This window comes from Monopterus albus, unplaced genomic scaffold, assembly GCF_001952655.1.
Source record: "Monopterus albus unplaced genomic scaffold, M_albus_1.0 scaffold108.1, whole genome shotgun sequence".
Lineage (NCBI taxonomy): Eukaryota > Metazoa > Chordata > Actinopteri > Synbranchiformes > Synbranchidae > Monopterus > Monopterus albus.
Genome location: NW_018127988.1, coordinates 1,014,798 through 1,033,831, shown reverse-complemented (window position 1 = coordinate 1,033,831; position 19,034 = coordinate 1,014,798). Strand labels below are relative to the sequence as shown.

At 42.1% G+C, this 19,034-nt stretch overlaps 1 protein-coding gene across 1 annotated transcript in view; it reads right to left on the bottom strand.

The window, feature by feature from the left end:
• ntn1a (netrin 1a) overlaps nt 1-19,034 on the bottom strand; it is a 58,672-nt gene continuing 39,638 nt past the window's right edge. The window contains 4 exon segments of the mRNA XM_020611008.1: nt 1-275; nt 5,143-5,217; nt 13,162-13,215; nt 16,175-16,324. Coding sequence (XP_020466664.1) covers nt 1-275; nt 5,143-5,217; nt 13,162-13,215; nt 16,175-16,324 — 554 coding nt within the window.

The window sequence follows — 19,034 nt, the reverse complement described above, 5'->3', positions numbered from 1 at the left end:
TTATTCCCACGTGTCCCTCCATTGGATAGCCAGGCTTCCTTTGTCTGCCACCACTCCGCTCTGGCCAGGGGATTCCTCGTCATTCCCGAGCAGGAGGTACTTTTTTCCGGTCTTGATCTTGGGACACTTGCAGGCCACATCTTTGGCACGGACCCACAGGAACTGGTCCCCACGGCGGATGCGGCTCTCGCCCTGCTTGTAGACGGAGATGATGTTGACGGTGAACTTCCACCACTCACCAGCTTTTTCTGCCTTCAAGATGTGCACCTGGACAGCTGCAAAATTAGGTCGAGGAGCAAAAGGGATAATATGATAATGTGAGATTTTTTTCATTAACATGCAGCCTACACCATCTCAGCAGGAGTGTTGCTACCCCAAAAACCTCTAAGCATAGTCATAATGTTACATGGTCCAGTGCTTCATGCTGTGCAGTGCCTTACTGTGGTAATCCAGGAAAGCATACCAGCCTCCTGAGCCAAAGTTTTCCCTCATAACAATTTCTGTTCCACTTAATTTTCTCTTCCTTGTTGAATATTTATTAAGGCAGTTGAATAAGATATGGAAGTTCAACTAACTATGTCTCTCTTTCATAAAGAAATGCAACTATTTTTATTATTGTAATTACTATCTGCCTTTTTTCTGCAATTTGCTGCATCAGCTTCTCACTGTGGAGCAACCAGCACATTCAAAGATCTGTCTCATGGTGGAAGGAAAAGGGCTTTCCTCTTCCAAGCTCGCTGGCTCATTTTCCAGCTGTGGTTTTTATTGACATCGGCACAGTACACGAGCAGATAAACATAACACACATTGTGGAGAGAGGCTCGCATTGAATGCTGACCTGTAATGCAGGATAGGGGGATTGTGTCACAGCATCCAGAGCTTTGACACCTAATGAGAGGACTGGCTGATCTGGCATCAGAATCCTAGAAACTGTCAACAAACCCATGGTTTTTTTCTGTGCTTAAAACACATTTGCCAGCAGAGGATTCAGTCATCCATTATCTATGCCACTTATCCTGCAGAGTCATGGGGGCTGGAACAAATCCTAGTTAACAATGGGCAAGAGGATGGGTACACCCTGGGCAGGTCATCAGAGGATCACAGAGCTGACATCTAGTGACAGAAAACTATTTGCACCTATAGGCACTTTAGAGTTGCCCAACAACCTAACCCGCATGGGGACAACATGCAGACTCCACACAGAAAGGGCCCAGTTGGATGCCAGGTTTGAACTTGGAACTTAATATGAGGTGACCGTGCTAACCACGGCATCACCATGCCAAGTAGAAGGTACCGCTAAGAGAAAATAAGATGATCTTCTTCTTGTTATATTGTGCAGAATAACAGTAAGAAGACTTTAGGAAACATCTGGCTAAATGTGGGTATCACCATTGGCTGAATCATCACAATTTTTTTCTCATAAATTTAGTATCAGGAGCTGACAACACAGACAAATCAATTCACTTTCTACACAGCAAGCAATGAATGAAATTAGAAAAGTGATAAAATCAGAAAAAAAACTGGAAATGGGTACCCATGTACTGTATGTACAAAATGGTAGCTTAAGTCCATAAGTGGACACTTGTGGTATACTGTAAGTACTGTTTTTATCCTCAGTGGAAAAGGCCGGTCTATGGTCTGGCTATGATATACAGCTTCGTATGCATTATGTCCATTAGTCACGACAAAGCAGTGTGATTTGTAATGTGATTAGGAGGCAGGGTAGAGCCATTAGAGATGTTAGCTGGAAAGACACTCAATGATATCACATGATAAATGGACTGGTACAGTCCTTGGAGAGAAAGAAAGAGGGACAAAAAGGTGGAAGAGAGAGAGCTGCTTCTCATGAATCCTATCGCAGCAAGTATCAGAATAGATTATATTGACCAGGTCCCTGTTAAGTTCCATTATGGTTCCTCCTGTACTTAAGATAGCTTTTGAATTAAGTCGCCTTATTACAGGTTCACTGGTTTTGCTTTCAGTGTAGCACTAATGGAGCTGAACATGGCAGTGTTAGAGGTACAGTATATCCTATGTAGGGCAGGGACCATACATGTAGGATCACTTTATTGGGATTCACACTATTAACAGTGATGATCTACAGTAAAACTGCTTCTAAAGCAGATTTTGTTTCAGCTAAAACAATGTAGTAACCTCACTGTCTTGGAAAAGTGCAAACATAGGCTGTTTCTGAGCATAATTTAGGGTTCTGGTATTTTGGTATTAAAAGGAATAGTGTGCTGTTTTGCATTGCCTAGCCACTCTCCTAGCAGTTTAATATGAAGCCAGAGCATGGAGATTTAGCTTAGCATAAAGACTAGAAATGTTCTGGCTGTCTTTAGAGTAACAATGTCTGCCATTTCTGTTTACTCTGAACAAAAGCTGATGCACAAGTTTTGAATTTTTTGAACAATTTGTTGGACAGGAGCAGTAATTTCCTTTCATTTTGTGGGTTACCAGTGGTTAACCAGTAAAGACTCCAAGAACCCACTGCTCCAGCCCAACAAATAGCCTGCAGCTGTAGAGGTGCTGGTAGGTGACTTTAGGACCTTTGGACAGAGCCAGCTGTTTCCCCCTGTTTGTAGTCTTTGTACTAAGCTAGACCAGCAGTCTCCTGCTCCCCTCTTCATATTGAACGGACAGATTGTAGAGTACTATTGATCTTCTCATATAACACTCAGCAAGAAAGTGAATCAGCATATTTCATTAAAGCCATGAATACTTGAGATATACAGTAATTAGCCTCGAACACCTTATTTTCTGTTTCAAGTTCTGACTCCTGTGCTGAATCTTAGTCACCACATAGTTTATGCGTATACTCGCTGTGACAGTAGTTGCAAAAGGTTATTTTTCCCCCTTTCATTCCTTCCTATTTAGTTTTCTTGTGATGCATATTGGGGATTTTCCCTGTGTAAGTAATGCACTACATATGTATATTAGGTCGCACTTGCTTTTCTTGTACTATTGCCATGTAATTGCAGATATTTGCAATGTTGTTTTCTGTGTACTCTGATATTGTCACTGAGTTTTTTTTTTAGTGTTAACTGATCATTTTATGCCCCTCGTCATGAGGATCTAAATGGCTGTTGGCTGATCTGTTAATTAAGGCCTGATGGGGACTTCTGCAGCACTCTGCACCTGCCAGCTGGCACCAGGTGCTGTTCTCTCTATTTGTGTTTGGACAACAGTCACTGTACACTGTGGACACTGAAATGCCTAGAGTGGTTATCCCAAGGTATTTTTTGTGTTCAGACATGTCCACCCCCTCCCTGCACCCCACTCTGTCCTGTCATTCTTTATGTGGATATTAACAACAGGAGCTTGTAGCATCGTTTCCCAACGCAGCATGGAGCCCAGCTTCCCTGCTGATCTTTTCAGAGCAGTCCAAAGCTCTCTGGAGTTATCCTGTAGATCTACATTGTGTTTGATTTTTCAGTCCACTTCACTGAGCTCATGTGTGGTAAACACTGTAGCAGCATCTTGTTCTGATCTGTGATGAATCATGAGTACTGTATATGCTTTTGCAAACTATGGATCAATATGACCTGGAGCTTAATGGTTCTCATGTACATCACCTGAAGGAAAGGAGAAGTGGATTACACAGCGGATGAGGTACAGCTTAAAACTAATGGTGGACAGATGGATTAAATGAAATGTTTTTACAATAATTTTTTTCTCTTCAAACGTTTGAAGAGAAGAGATGGTAATTGGATGGCATATTTTTTTTAAATGTTTTTCTTTTGAGAGCTTTACTATTTGTTGTTCTACAGTACAGGAATACATTAAATCTACGCTTGTATAGTTACTGTTTATATGCAGACCTAACCTTCCCTGCAGTCTTTCATAATTAAATTCTGCCAAAATCCAAAGTTTGTACTGTCTCAAGTTTCAGCAGTACCAGCAGATTGTTTTACACTTCTTACAATTGGAAGACTCATCTGGCTTCACTTGGTTCACTTGAGAGATGTGCAGTGACTACACGAGGGCACTCAGTAGCGTGTGGAGAGATTTTCTCTCCAGCAGGAAATCCTGATGTCTCTTTTTACCTCCACACCTCTCCGCTTTCTGCTGGATGCTGCCAGCTGTTACCATTCAGGTATTATGTAGCTGCCGACATAAATGTTCTATTAATGAAACTACTGTTTGTTAACTATGTCTGTGAATCTTAGATAAAATCTGAACCAGAATTTGAAAACTGAACAACATTCTCAGCTTTTTGACCAGCCTAAGGAAATGAACACAGCCATTTAGCTAACACTTTGATGCAACGAGTGCATATTTCAGAGGCAAGGTTCTTCTTATGACATCAGCACCAAGGTAGGCATTGGTAGAAGAGGAGGTGTATATAAGCTGACCCCTAACTCCTCCAAATCCCTGCGAAACAAAGCCCAGGCCTGTCCATCAGGCTGCTGAGGTATGCTGCACGATGCTGCTGCTTGGTTGACTGGTTCACCAGCCTGACTTAAATCAGGGGCAGGGACAGAGGGAGGGGAGAGGTCACACGTCTTATCCACACCTTGAATGGCGTGGCGGACAGATGCTCACAGGAATGCATCGGTTGTGGGGGGACGTGGGCTGCCTTAATGAGGCACTCTTAGAGAGCACTCACTGTCCGTCACACTGCCTTTGCTTTATCCTCTTAGGTCTTTAAATGCTGGCTCAGAGACAAATCCCCCACCACCACACACACACACACACACATACACACACACCTCAGCATAAATCTTTATCCTGAGTTTTATCTTAAGTTCTCTTTCTCTTTGTCTGTTTCTCTCTTCCTCCTTGAAGATCTGCTTCTTCTGTTTCAGCCTTTGTCTCTGATCTCAGAAAGCCGGACTACGGCGTCAGTCAAATGCCTCTCTTGTAAACTATAGCAGCTCACCAGCAACGCGGGGAGGATGTAGCGCAAAAAGAGTAAAGATATGCACGTCAGAGGGGATCGGGGGAGAAAATGTTGCATAGTGATTCCAGTGCCCTCAAAAGACGTAAGACACTGTTTGTGGGGAAAGACTTTTTTTGTTTATCCAAAGCCAAGTGAAGTAAACTGTGTGCTTCTTCCATCAGAGCACGTTTTTAAGCTTTCCTGTAGAAAGGAATGTAAATCCAATCATTGAATGAGCCATGTGTTTTCTGTTGACTCACCGTAATCTTTCTTGCAGTACTTCTTCATGTTGATTTTCAATTTGCCTTTAGACGCCTTGCAATAAGAGTCACAGTCTGCAAGAATTCAAAGAAATACAGTTAGGAAGTTAGAAAACAAGCAATGGGCGAATAATGTATTACCATGGAAATGTTAGAAAAAAGTTTTGTGAATTTTAAATATTAGCAGTTGAATTCATTTTTGTGGAGCTAAAACATTCTCGCATTACTGTAGGTGATTTTGGGAACATGCCAAAAGAAATGTGGTCTTATAACCTTGTTTAAGTTGTAAAATTCTATCATGTATGAGTGATATTTAATATATTTTCATAAAAAATTAGGAAAAACCACTTCTATATTTTCATCAAATTTTGGTCACACAAATAATTGATCAAATACAGATGAATTAAAGTAAAAAAGTGAATTCAAATGCTTCAGCTTGTTCAGTGTAATATATATATATTTAAAAAACTTAAACACCACAGGTGGGTTTAGTAAGAGAAGAAAAGAATCTGTCTTGTCTGATGGTGTTGTCTAGCGTGATTGCTGCCGGACCACTGCTAGAATATTTAGGAGTATTTGTGCACTAGTTGTAGCAGAGGTGGCTTCCGCCTCCAACCAGGTCCATGGCCTCCATGTGTGATGGCGAGGACTCCTGAATGAAGCTGATGGTGCAAGCATCTTTGGAGAAATATAATTGCCTGCTGCCATCTATCAGACTGCAGGAATGAGCTCGGCCTGTGCGGATTACCCTCCACCCACTTCAACCCCCACCTCCCACCAAATCTCACCTCGCTTGTCACCTCGGCCCCCGACCTCCTGAAAAACATAACCCTGGGATCACTTCAAGGCTCCAGTGAGGACCATGTCAAGCTTTCACATTTATTGCAGTGTGGATGGGGGGAAAGAGCGCAGAGGGCTGGCAGCTATTTGAGGGAGTGGGAGGTGGGGTGTGTGTGTGTGTGTGTGTGTGTGAAGGGGGTCAATGCCACACAAAGGGAGGTCAGGAAGGGAAAATTAGCCATCCATGAAGCGTTAGGCAGAGGTCCCCTTTATTCCACTGTGGACGCTGTGAACAAATAAATACCTCACGCTGGCAGAGGGGTCACCCAAATCACCTCACAGGCTTCTGCTGCCAAGAAGATCATATATACTTGTATGTGTATGTACACGCTCTTTAAGGTGACTCAGTGGATAGCAGTTTTTTATTTGCTATACGGAATTTTTCTGTGTACGAACTCATGCAGAGCCTATAAGGTTTGTGTGGTTGAGAATAGCAAACAAATGATTATCTAAAATAAAGACAAGATTGCGCTTATACTGTAGGCACTCACTGTATGCGAGTGGAAACAAGGTCTCCAACAGATATGAATGCAATATATGCAAATAGATAATGCAAGATGTAAAAGTTCTTGAAGTAAAGAACATGTTGACACCAGTGAGTTTAAATATCCAAGGTAACATTTAGTATTTGTCTTTGACAACTTCTGTACTGTGTCTTTGTCGGTTGTTGTGTTGTTACTTTTAAGAAAAAATTTAAAGTGAACTGCTCGTTCTGTGAAGGGGGGGACCTCAAATGCATTGCTGATTATAGCTAACCTGCTTCTTGTCCAAATAGATCCACAAGCATATGCTCAGTTTTATGATAGATTACCATGAGGTGAAGGAGGCAACAGTATATCCCTCCCTCCACTTTGCTGGCCCCCTGCAATCCTGAGGGTTCATAGCCTTAGTGATTACCCCATGCTATGCTGTCACACTGCCAGCCACTTACAATGAGAGCCAAAATAATGTGACGTGACACCATATCATGAAAAAACACCCCCCTTTTTTCACTGCTCCTTAACCCTCTGCAAACTGGCATAAATTGGATCCAGAGTACTGATTTCCTTTACACTTTACTGTTAATGAGTATAGTTAGAGAAACGAGAGAAAGGAAGGAGGTAGGAAGAGGAGGATGGATAGCGAGTGGTACTGGAGGAGATTGTTGGGGTAGTGGAAGCTTTCAGACAGCCTGAATATGAACAAACTGCATTGTTGTGCTGAGATCTTTGCTCCATGCCTTTACTCTCCTTTATACTCTGTTTGAATGAGGTTGCCCGGGGAACACCGCAACAGGAAAAAATGCACCCCCGTCAAAAAAAAAAGGGAAGGAGGTGGGAGAATGAATAGTGCTAGAGAGCAAAGGGGTGGAGAGGTTGACATAAAAGAAGACAGGAGTGAAGTTTATCAGGGGGGTGGGAAGCTAAGGAAAAGAACCAGGATTTTAAGTAAAATCCCTGAATCAGCCCAAACCCCAAAACTGTTAGCCTCTCAAGCTGGTTAGCAAGGCCACAAAGCTGAAGCTGGTGGTAGCAAACAGAAAGAGTAAGCAAAATAGGCAAAGTACATGAAACAGAAGAGTCTATATGAGCTGTACCGGATTACCATGTAAATGATCGAAGGGGGAGCTGTGGAAAGGAAGCTTTGTCTTCTCATAACCCCCCTTGATGCCATCATGATACTTGCCTTTGATAGCATTTCGATCCCTACGGTGTACCCCTGAGACACCGCTCTGGGCCCTGCTGAGAGCACCCCGAGATCCCCATTTAGGCCCAGGCAGTCCCCTACCGTGAGGACAAATGTTCCCTTTGTGTCCATAATACAAGGAGGGGAAGTGGGAGCAGTCCTGCAGCACTGAGCTAAAATGTGCTTTGGGTGTACGGAGCAGATGTAGTTACTACAGTGCTTTGTTTCCTTCCTTTCAGAGCACTGAGAAGTGCGTAACTGAGAGGTGGACCTTTGGCCCTTCTATCAAAGTGCTGCACAACCCTTTAAGCTTACAGTTTTCATTTGGAATGCTTCTTACTCAAGCTGCTCCATGACAGGACATAGTGCAGTTCTACAGACTGGAGCCAAAAGTTTAATACTGTATGCCTGTAGATGCAAGTTCGGAAGCCATTTTAACACTGCTAGTAGTAATAAAGCATAGTAGAACTTGTCCAAATATAAAAACTGTGGTCGACAATGTTGTGCACAAGCTTGTGAATACCCACTGTAGCTTTGTTACCTGACGTAAAAAAGCTGATCAAAACTCAAACAGCAACAGCAACAGCTACAGTAAAATGATGAGTAACATCTACTGGTAATGTTGAAAGCCAGTGTGAGTGTGCCTCAAAAGAGCAAGTAAAAAAAAATCTGACTTGTCAAACTTTAGAAGATGACGGCCCACTGACCGAACACATCAATCCAGAAGAAAAAAACAATTCTTGCTACAAGGTAAAAAGTTTTACAAGAACAGATTTAATATTCATCAGACATGTGAGAAAACAGTCCCCTAGGTTATTTGAATGACATCACAGCCCAGTCACACAGTGCAGTGCAGACCTGTACTTTTTTAAAGTGCCTTAGACTTTTGATTTTACTGCCTATTTAGATTTGTTATTGCTCATCTTCTTTATATTTCACTTGTATTGTGTGGCATTTATGTGGATGGCAAAGTAAGGATTTCATTGTACAGGGAAACACATTCCCTAACTGTGCATATGACAAATAAACACTTTGACCTTGACCTTGACCATCTAAGCAACTCACAGTTTCCATACAGATAAAATCAAATGCACCCAGGGAAGTGAAATCTTATCTCAAGTGGTCTCTCGAGTCAAAGCAGTGCATATCAGCTAAATCTAGACACAAACTAGATGTATCAGATACAAGCTACTGCAGTATCAGAGGTACCAGAGCAGCACAACAACACTGAGGTGTAAATGATGTTTCGTGAAGAGGGTTTTCTCCCTCAACTAGACTGACCGAGAAACAAATTGCAGCAAATAAAGCATGTAATGGGATTACGGAGTCCAGTGCTGCCCAGCCTTTGTTCTGCTCTGCAACACGCTAGGCCGCTCACACCGGCGCTGTGAGTTTGGATCCTGTCCAACAAAGGTCAAGAGAGAAAGCAGGACAAAAAGAAGGAGCCCCCTCTCCACCTTTTGCCTTACCGTATTGTCAGAGAGTAAGCAACGGTTTGCTTTGGCATACAGCGGCCAGTGAAGAAGCCTGTTAGAGTTCTTATCCTAATTTGAGATTTTACTTTTACTTTTGGGGTGGCGTGCAATCAGGTCTGATGAGCTGGGTCGTTCTGCGTTAATGTGAATGATTAGTTTCGGATAAGTCAGCGTGGACACCTGCTGGTTGTCACCCAAAGCTTAGACATGGAGAGAAGAAATAACCCTGCCAAGGTTTTCATGTCATTAAATCCAATTTTTAAGCAACAACAAGTAAATTCTGTGCAAATGTTTTATACTGATAATGAGAACTTGAAACTGTGCTGTGCCCAGCTGACATGCATCTCTTACCATTATTTCGTTTCTCACTCTCTCATACAATTAAGCAATGTACAGTAATAAGATCCCACATTGACATGACTGTAAAGTGCGGTGCAGTTAGCGAGGACTGAACAGGGTGTGCGAAGCAAGACTAATATCCAAAAAATCCAAGGAGGGTTCCGCCACAGATTCTGATCACTTCCAGCCTCAGACAAGACACACACAACCTCATCACACTCATAAGCCTCATCATGGTTATTCCAGTTCTCCTTCTCCTCATCATCATTAGTTACTTTCACATCCTGTGTATCCTGACAGGCCATCACAGGTCATCAGCGGTTAATCTCCTCCACATTTCGTTGCCGTGCAGACGTCTCTGTCGTGACCTGTGGGAGTGGTGACTCACACCATCCGTGACCTACCAGCACAATGTGTGTTTTGTCTGGCCCACACCATCGGAGGTATTCTCCATGCATTCCAGCCATCCGTGTGGTCGAAAGGGGGACAGCCCTGCTGCAGGAGACAAATTAATAACCACTCCATTTTCCTTCACGCCCTCTGTCCCCCCAGTTTCACTGAGGAACATGAGGCACCTGCTTCACAGCTGTCAGCCAAACACCCTCTAGTATCACACATGCACACACACAGTCATGAGCACACACATTTTCTCACATTTGTTTCTACATTTTTTTTCAAAATTTCTTCACTGATCACCAAATCTTCCTCATCTCTTCAGCATCTTCTTCCTGTTCATACTGTTTTTTCTGTTTCTGTTTTGTAGTGTTCCGGTTACCTTCTAGTTTTTCTCCTCATTCTCTAGTTTGTACTATTTCCCCAGCTTTTCTTCTTCCTGTTTCCAAAGCTTTTATCTTTGTTCCTGTATTATAATAAAAAATGTTCATATAAAATGTTATCAAATGGTTTTCTTTGCTTGTCCTACTATATTGATCTTTGTAATTTGCTTTTATGTAAAGCGGTAAAGCACTTACAAGAGAATTTTAAAGTTCTCGTCTTCCACCTGATATTATTACTATTGCTACTAAAATGGCTGTGACTATTACTGTACTACTGCTAATAATAATGATTATACAAATTATCATTTAAAAAGTAATCTTTACTTTGGTGCATGTCTTGTTGCTGTGCTGAGGCGGAAAATGTTGTTCGATGTTCTGATAAAATCACCACATCTGTTTGCAGTCACATATTAGATGATATCATAACTGTTCAACTACCGGCCGAGCAGACGTGCTTTTTTCTGTGACCTTCCGAGGAGGCTCGGAGGGTAATGTATGCATCCTCTGGGCCTGAATCCCAGCGTGGTCCAGTGGGACCCTCGACTACTCATGATTCTGACGTGACCGACTTAGGACGTCCATCAAGGCACTCCATCTTGCAATCTGCTTTCTTTCAAGCTCTCTGGGCTGAATAGACCTGTACCCATTATACATATGAGAGGGAAATCCCAGAATTCTCCGACATGATTAGATTATCTGTAGCTTCATAGTCAGAGTCATTACAGTCCCCTTCAGGTTGTGTTTCCGTTAGTTCAATGACATGGTTTAATCAGTGGATATAACATCCAAAACAGGATGTACCTGTAGCTACAGGCAATGATTTCACATAGCAATGCTGAACTGAAGGGAAAGGTTTAGGTAAAAAAAAATCAATGTATACATTTCCAAACCCCCTTTTTGATTTTGTTCTGTTTATATTTCACAGTTAAAATGCTTTAGAAAAGCTATAAATATGCTGATAAAGTTTGTAGAATTATACAAGTTGATGAAGTAATACTGGTCCCTCTCTTACTTAATCCAGTAATCCCTCAGCAAGGTGAAGGAAGCTTCCTACAATCCAAAAGTGGGCAGATTCCTGACATGGGTGCCCAGAGAAACTCTAGATATTGTAGCTCGGCACCACCCACAGTGTTATGTGAAAACAAAGCGTGAAACAGAGGGAGACGGAGGAGGTGGTGGAGAGCGAAATGAGACTGAAAGAGAAAAGAAAAGAGGCCAAGGAGGGATGGGGAGCAGTGATAGCCCGACTGTGCTGTCAATCAAAGCTGTCCAGGGGACGTGAGGGACCTCAGAGGGCCCGGCAACAGCTGCAGGAGCCTCTTACACACATACGTGTGTGTGTGTGTGTGTGTGTGTGTGTGTGTGTGTGTATACTCTTGGGCCTCCTGCAACTTCATGGGCGAGACAGAGCAAACATGCTGTGAGCCAGATGACTCAACTTTTTCCACCATAGGGGCAAAAGACAAAATGTGGAACTTGACAGGGCCTCTACAGGTATGTCTGTTTAGTACTATAAAATAAGATACAGGTAGACTTTAAGCTCTCAATTGAGGAGTTATATTTAAATAAATTCCGAGGTTTATCAATTATAATATTGAATCACATCAAAATACAGTACAAAGTACAAAGTTTAGTGATATCACAATTTTCAACTAAAAGATCTCATATTATTTAACAAAGAATATCTACCACAGTACTAGCATTTACCAGATTTACAGACTTTAGTGTCTTTTTCATCTCATGATACTGGCTCAACTCAACTTGACTCGCTTTTGGAACTAGGTGCTTTGTTTTCCACTGCAGATAGTCCCCCCCTGCAGTGCAGCCGGTTGTCACAGTGATGCTACATTAAACTGCTGTGAAGTCACTGACCCACAGTGGCAGGGCAGGCTCAAAGCTGTTATAATTTTCATCTTATGGCTGTTAATATGCCACTTTGTTAAGTTTTGATAGTTTTTAAGGTGAGAAAATAACCATCTAGTTTTCAAATATGTGGTCAATCTATCTTAGTAATGCCAATTACAAATTTGCTCGGACGTTTTCAGAGATGTGATGACCCGCTAACATCCCAGCTAGCTAGCTCTACCTAGCAGGCATAGCTGTAGCTATATTATATTATATAGACATAAAGGCTCAAGGCCTCTGTCAACATAAATTGTACACTTGTGAGAGAGAAATGGCAGCTATTGTTATGAATGACGAATGAGTGACTGGTGTCATCACATATAAACATTCAGGTTCATCGGTGGCAAGGTGGTGATGGATATACCATTGCCTCCTTCACCTCATGGTCAGTAGTTGCAGTTTACACATCACCATTTGGTATCTCCTCAGCTCACTTGGAACTGAAGTGATACCAGAAACAGTACCAGATACCAAGTACTATCCCCAACATTTGACTGATGGAAAAACAAATAAGGAGAGTAGTGTTGAGTTGAGCCAGTACCAGGCAATGGACAAGGGGCTTTTATGTCATCATTTAGCTCTAGTATCCAATACCACAACTAATCCATAACCCATCCTTAAAGATAGGACAGTAACACAATGTTACAGCAAACAGGAAACGATAGGCGAACCAGTGAAAAAAGCATGACTGAATTCTCCGCTATATTAAAGATAAGATCCAGTTTCAGCTGTGAAGCTGTAGATCCAACACCCAACTGTGCCACAGTTAGATTGATTAATTGTGAAAAAGTGAGAGATTAAAGGAAGCTCATCCCAGAGTCGCTGCTAATGGATTTAATATTCATGAACTCCTAATAAGGAGAGACAAGGCAAGAGGGAGCCAATTTAACTCACAGTCTGTTTTTACAAGTGTGGAAAAGTACAGCGTTGAGGCATGAGACTTGTAAAAGTCCCATATCCACAATGTTCACATCATCTTTTCCTTTGGGCCGGATGTGCTTATGTGTAACTGTACTCACCTGATGGCTCCTCTGTGCCGCTGGGTGGGGGCGTGGGTGGTGCAAGTGGAATCTCTACTCCCAGAGAAAACAAAAAGAGAAAAAAAGATTTCAGTCTCATTTTTACTGCATCTACACATGTTTGTCTTTGTCTTGCTTATGTGAATCTGCGTATTCCATAAGAAAGGATCAAGGTAAAACAAATCAAAGGAAGTTTAAAATTTCAGCGTTAAGACCATGAGCTTGTTATGATGTGTGGACTTGCTTCCTGTTTGAGGCTTTTCTTTGGTTAGTTTCCTGTTTTTTGTCACCTCACCTGCCCCAGCTTTACTCTGGTCTACAATCGCCACTCGTGTTCACCATGCCCCCGTTTTCCTCTGGTCTCTTGTGTATTTATACTCCCTCTTTCTCTCAGTTTCTTGCTGGTTCATTTTGTCTCCACACCTCGTTGCCCCTGTTGTTTGTTCCTCTCTGTTCACCACACCCTGCCTGCTCGTGTTCATTTTGGATTCTCAGTTTGTGCTTTCAGGTTTGTTTGAGCTTCTTGTGGTTTTGAGTTCTTTTGCCAAGTTCCCTGACTGAACTGTTTGTTATACATTTCTGTCGACGTTCCCTTTTACTTGTGTCAGGTTGAGCCTCTTTTTGCCCTAGTCCTGTTACAATCTTTCATTAGAAAGTCGGTTTAAGAAACTCCTTGGCTCGTGTGTCTGCACCTTGGGTCTTTCTAGCCATTAAACCTTAACAGAGCTGCCCAAGGCTTTTTTTTTTTTGTACAAACAAATTTTTAGTGTATATTTGCAATCCTTATGGTTGGTGGTAGGCTGCAAAGTCACTACTTTTATTCATCTACTGCTCAATTCATATGATCTTTTTTTCACTCCAATCTTCATTCACAAATTTCAGACACCATCAAAGATGCTCTTCCAAAACATTCCTTCGTAACCATATGCGACCAGTGACAGGCCTGCAAACTCCAGTAGCATGAGAAGAGGGCCAAACTTTCAATTTGAATGTGTCACTGCTATTGGGCCAAACAAAACTAAAGCAGTTAAACTCACTTTAGACAAGGTTATGTTACTGAAGCAGCTAAACAGCAACATTTCAAGTTACAGCAACAAAAATACAAATATGAGGTTGAGCAGGGTCCTGCCTTAAGTTCGTTGTGTCGACCACGCACATATAACTAAGTCAACGTATAAATCAGCTTTCTTGATGCATTCTACATACTAGCTAGATTTGGATTTTGATCTCAAAATACAGTATAATGAACTGCAACTTGGCCTGACTGTGTCCAGTGGGGACCTTTGTTGCATGTAACTCCCTAAATTCTTTTGAATTGATCATGCTCATAATTTTTCCATGAGCTACCTGCTGGCTCTTTCACCATCCTATCCTGTTCCTTTTAATAACATTTAATTTCCCGAACATTTGTCTGAGTATTGGCTTTTTATTTCATAATAAATGTTGTCAATCATTTTCAGTGGATATTTCATTACTGAGTTGTCATTTTTCCCTGTTTTATCCTCCTCTCTTGTAACCTGCTGCAATGCTGGATGTCCAAAGACTTGATTCTCTCAGCCCTCCCTCATGGTGTAGTCACAAGTGGGTAGGAAGTTGCCACCTGGAGAAACCATGCATGAAGAACAACCTTCTTATCTCCAAAGGCCAAAGGAGCAGGATGGCAACAGAAGATATAAAAGACATAATGTCTTTTTGATATTGTGGGCAGGAGGGAAGGAAGAGGCCCTTCAAAAGGTCTGTACAGTGCAGTGAGGAGAAGGGGGCTGTATCAAAGATATGAAGAAAGAGGTCGACACCCTGAGGGAAGAGGTGTACAACAGTAGGGGTTTAAGCTGTGTGAAGAGTTTGTGTAAGAGGGAAAGAACAAAAGAATCAAGTGTTTTGATCAAGTGCAGTCAGATTTTCTTAGCTGGCAGTGAGGAAAACTACCTCCTACTTTCTGAATACACATACACTTTATGTCTATTGTGCACCATAAATCAGAATCTGTGTAATGATGTTTACTTGTGGAAATAATTCAGCTTTCTCCCATGACGAACTGGTCTATTTAAAAACAACCACTGCCAAAACAATGATGCCTGAAGCCCAGAGGTCCCCTCGCTGATGCCATTGTTGATCAGCAATCCTCCAGCCGCCACGTGTGCCAGTTTAAATAATGTGCCTGGTTCACATAACTGGCTCATGTGGATTTATGGCTGGAAGGAATACATGAATCAAAGATATAACATGACTCTCTATTAAAATGAAACTTGGCAAGGTGCAGCACAGGGCTGTTACAGATTAAACTAGATTACACTGCAATCATCTCACAGGAATCGCTGAATGTTTGACACCTCAGCTCTAGCTTAATTTCCAGGAATCAAAGAATTAGCTGATTAGACCTCAGTCATATGTAAACATTTATTCCTCATAAGAACTTTATTCCTAGTATCTTATTACAATGGCAAGAGCCCCAATTAAAATGTGTTGTTTGAAACAAAAGGGCGCAATCAATTACTGCAACATAAATCAATACTCTTGTTGTTAGTTATGAGGCTTTGGTGCAAGTCTTCAACTACAAGAGCATATCCTGGCTTATAAATGGTCAGTGGGCACTTGAAAACAACATAGCCTTTGTAATTAGACCATGATCTTTCTGTACGTATCTAAGACAGCTGGGGGCCTGGAGATGCTGGTATGAACAGCTCTGGGTCTTCACTCGGATTTATGGAGACCAACAAGCCCGGAGGGCTGTGATATCATAACCTTGAGGTTTGGTTTAATGGTGTGTTTATTTTAGCTAGCAGATTTACTGGTCACAAAACTCACAGTCGGACACTAAGCACCTGTCTGAAGAGAAGGATGACAGGATTTAAGCAGTGTAGGAGTGTCTGTGTGTGTAGCGTACTGTATTATGTGTTGCTTTTTACTGTATGCATTGTCTGGTGTGTCCCTCTCGTTCAGATGTGAGCAGCAGACCCAAGGCCAGGCTAAACTGTGCTACAGTGAGGCAGATGAGACCAGTTCCACATACTTATGCAGGGGGCAATGGGTGAGCGGCTCTGCTGGTAGCCTTTAGCACAGCGGTTGCACGTGATACCAGTCACGCCGTCTTTACAGGGACATTGTCCTGTGGTTTGGTTACAGGTTTTGCCAGCAGCACCCACGGGATGGCAATCACATGCTGTGAGGAAACAGAGGAAGAAAGAAAGGCACGGTGAGTGGTCTCACACACACACTCACGCACACACACATTAGGAGAGATTTAAACACATGCTATCTATAGAGAGTGCAGGTGGGTACACAGCAGCATTGACAGCAGTGGTGGCAATAATAGTGTGAGGAAAGACATGTGGAGGTGCACACAGAAAGACAACACTTACTCTGAAGCAAGTGTGGTGTTGTGACTGAAACAGCAAGACATTTGTCAGTCAATTTGGTGCTGTTTGCTAATTAGCTAATTAACATAATTTATCATAATTAAAAGCTGCTAATATACAGCATAAGGAAAATCTTGAATCACAAATCCGTCTTGCATGTGCCTCTGCATGCGGCTGTGTATGTGTGAGGTAGAGAGAAAGGGCTGCGTATGTTTACCAAATGATAAAATAATGGAGGATAATCCTACAGTAATTGCCTGTTTCTGATTAATGCCGGGCTTTGAACGTGAGCCCAAAGCGTCTGTCACACTTCCTCCCAAAGTGGGGGGTCTGTCAAACAGATATGCTTCAGGAATGTAATCACTTTCCAACTGCTCGCCCCAATTCAAGCTCTTAATTTATTTCACAGCCAAACCCCTGTCTGGTTTGAAATCAGTGTTGAATAATAGCTGTCAGAGAGTTGTTTCTTTTCATCTGCTTTTGGCTAAAAATGGTAGTGACTCTGGCGAGGAGAGGTGGCTGGATTTATCGTCTTCCTCAAAGTCCGTACAATAAATCTTGACAGTTTATCACCAGTTTTACCTTGTTACTCAAAAAAAGCCCACAAACCAAAAATTATGTTTGTGCCCAAACTCTCAGACTGTATTCCTCAACCTGTCAGTGTTACATTTTCTTTTTGTTTCCTATGGAAAACCGCTGACCTCCTGCCTCAGGGTTATGCCCGCTCCATACATTTTCTGCCCTTCCCTAAAGATTTTTTTTTCTGCATTGTGACACTTGTCACTCTGAAAGGCTTCAAAGGCATAGTTGAATTATGTACTTTGTGGTTAGTCTGGGTATTTAGTGGTTCGGCCTGTTTTGTTTTGAACCACACATACTGTAAAGCCCATGATACAAAATTATAGTTTAAGAACAACCTGTTCAATTTAGCCCACTGCACTGTAATCAGCTCCTAATAGGTATGAATGTCGAAATTTATTTTAGTTATTAGTGAAAATTATGCATACAATCAAAACAGGAGGTTTTTTTTTTATTTCATGTAAATATAAAGGACTAAATCATACACTCTGGCTGTAGGTACAGTTGTGATGTTATGTACCATGTAAGATGGTTCCTTATCGTTACTTTGACCTATAGTGTTGATACAGTTATCGAATCAGGCTTTGTGAGAAATAAGCTCACTGGGAGATTCTCTGGGATAAGACTGCTGCGAAGCGATAATTTAATACAGTATCTGTTCTTTTTAAGATGGACCCCAGATGTCTGGAAACAACAAAGGTGTGATACTGTGTGATATTCTGACAATTTAAACAATAAGACAGCTGTCCATAGGAGGCTGTGCAGGAGACCCCCTACTCTGGCCTCTCTATCACACTCTGTCTCACTTTTATCTCTATTGCCTGTTTCCTGTGATTCAGCTTCTGTTGCTCTTATCTCTCCTTGATTTGTGTGTGTGTGTGTGTTTCAGTACTTGTGTTGTTCACCCCTTCTTATCAGACTCAAAAACCATTCTTAAAAGTGTGTGTACCTTTTAGTACCTTTATCAGAACAATCTGTCACCACTTTCATTGCTTAGTTGTGTTTTTCTCGGGGTGAAGAACCACACACACACACACACACACACACACACACACACACACGGTCTCAGGAAGCCCATTAAACAGGATGGAGGCCAGTCCAGCACGTCTTTAAGTCTATAAATTTAGGAGAAAGCCAGGGAAGTCTGAGGCACAGGAGGGTAAAGTGCGTTTGTGGTTGGAGCTTCAAAAATCTCAGGTTATATTTTTAAGAGCATCTGCACGTAACCACAGCTGAGAGACTCAAGCCTGCCAGTAAATCAAGGTACACAGCACATGGTCTACAGGTGGGAAACGCTCAACCTGCCTCTCCCCCTTCACGCTCGGTCCTCCTCATCGACTTTCAGACTGACTGACTTACTGTCCAGATCCATTTGGATAACTCTCTGGCTGGATGACCAACCTATAGGCTAAAGTATTAGTTTACTAGGGGTGGGAGTGAGAGTTTCTAATGTAAGTGTGTGTCCACTTAATGGTTAAGTGGCTGTGTGCTCATGGCCGGAAGGCTCGGGCAGGTATGGGCACAAGAGTGCAAATGTATCAATATGTCCAGTGAGAAAAACTGAAAGAAGTTTATGATAGGAAGTGTAGGTGGTTGTATATAAGACAGCCAGCGGTCTTTTCAGCATAGATATGAATCTAAGGGATTAGTCATGTATAACTGTCATGTCTTTAGATAGAGACAGAAATCCTAATGCTAAGAATTTCTTGGCACTGGGAAAAGGGTGAAATATGTTCTTGGTTCATGTGAAAAGTGGAGTCTGAGTCTGAGATTGCACAATGTGAGAATTTTGAACTCTGCCAGTCATTTACCATAAAACTGGCGTTTGAAGTCTGAACTTCACTCCCTGCATTTGATTTGTGCACACTGTGCCAATAAGAATCATTTGTTGGCCCTGGAGTCAAGCCAAACTACCCAAGTCTGTGTTCTATTATA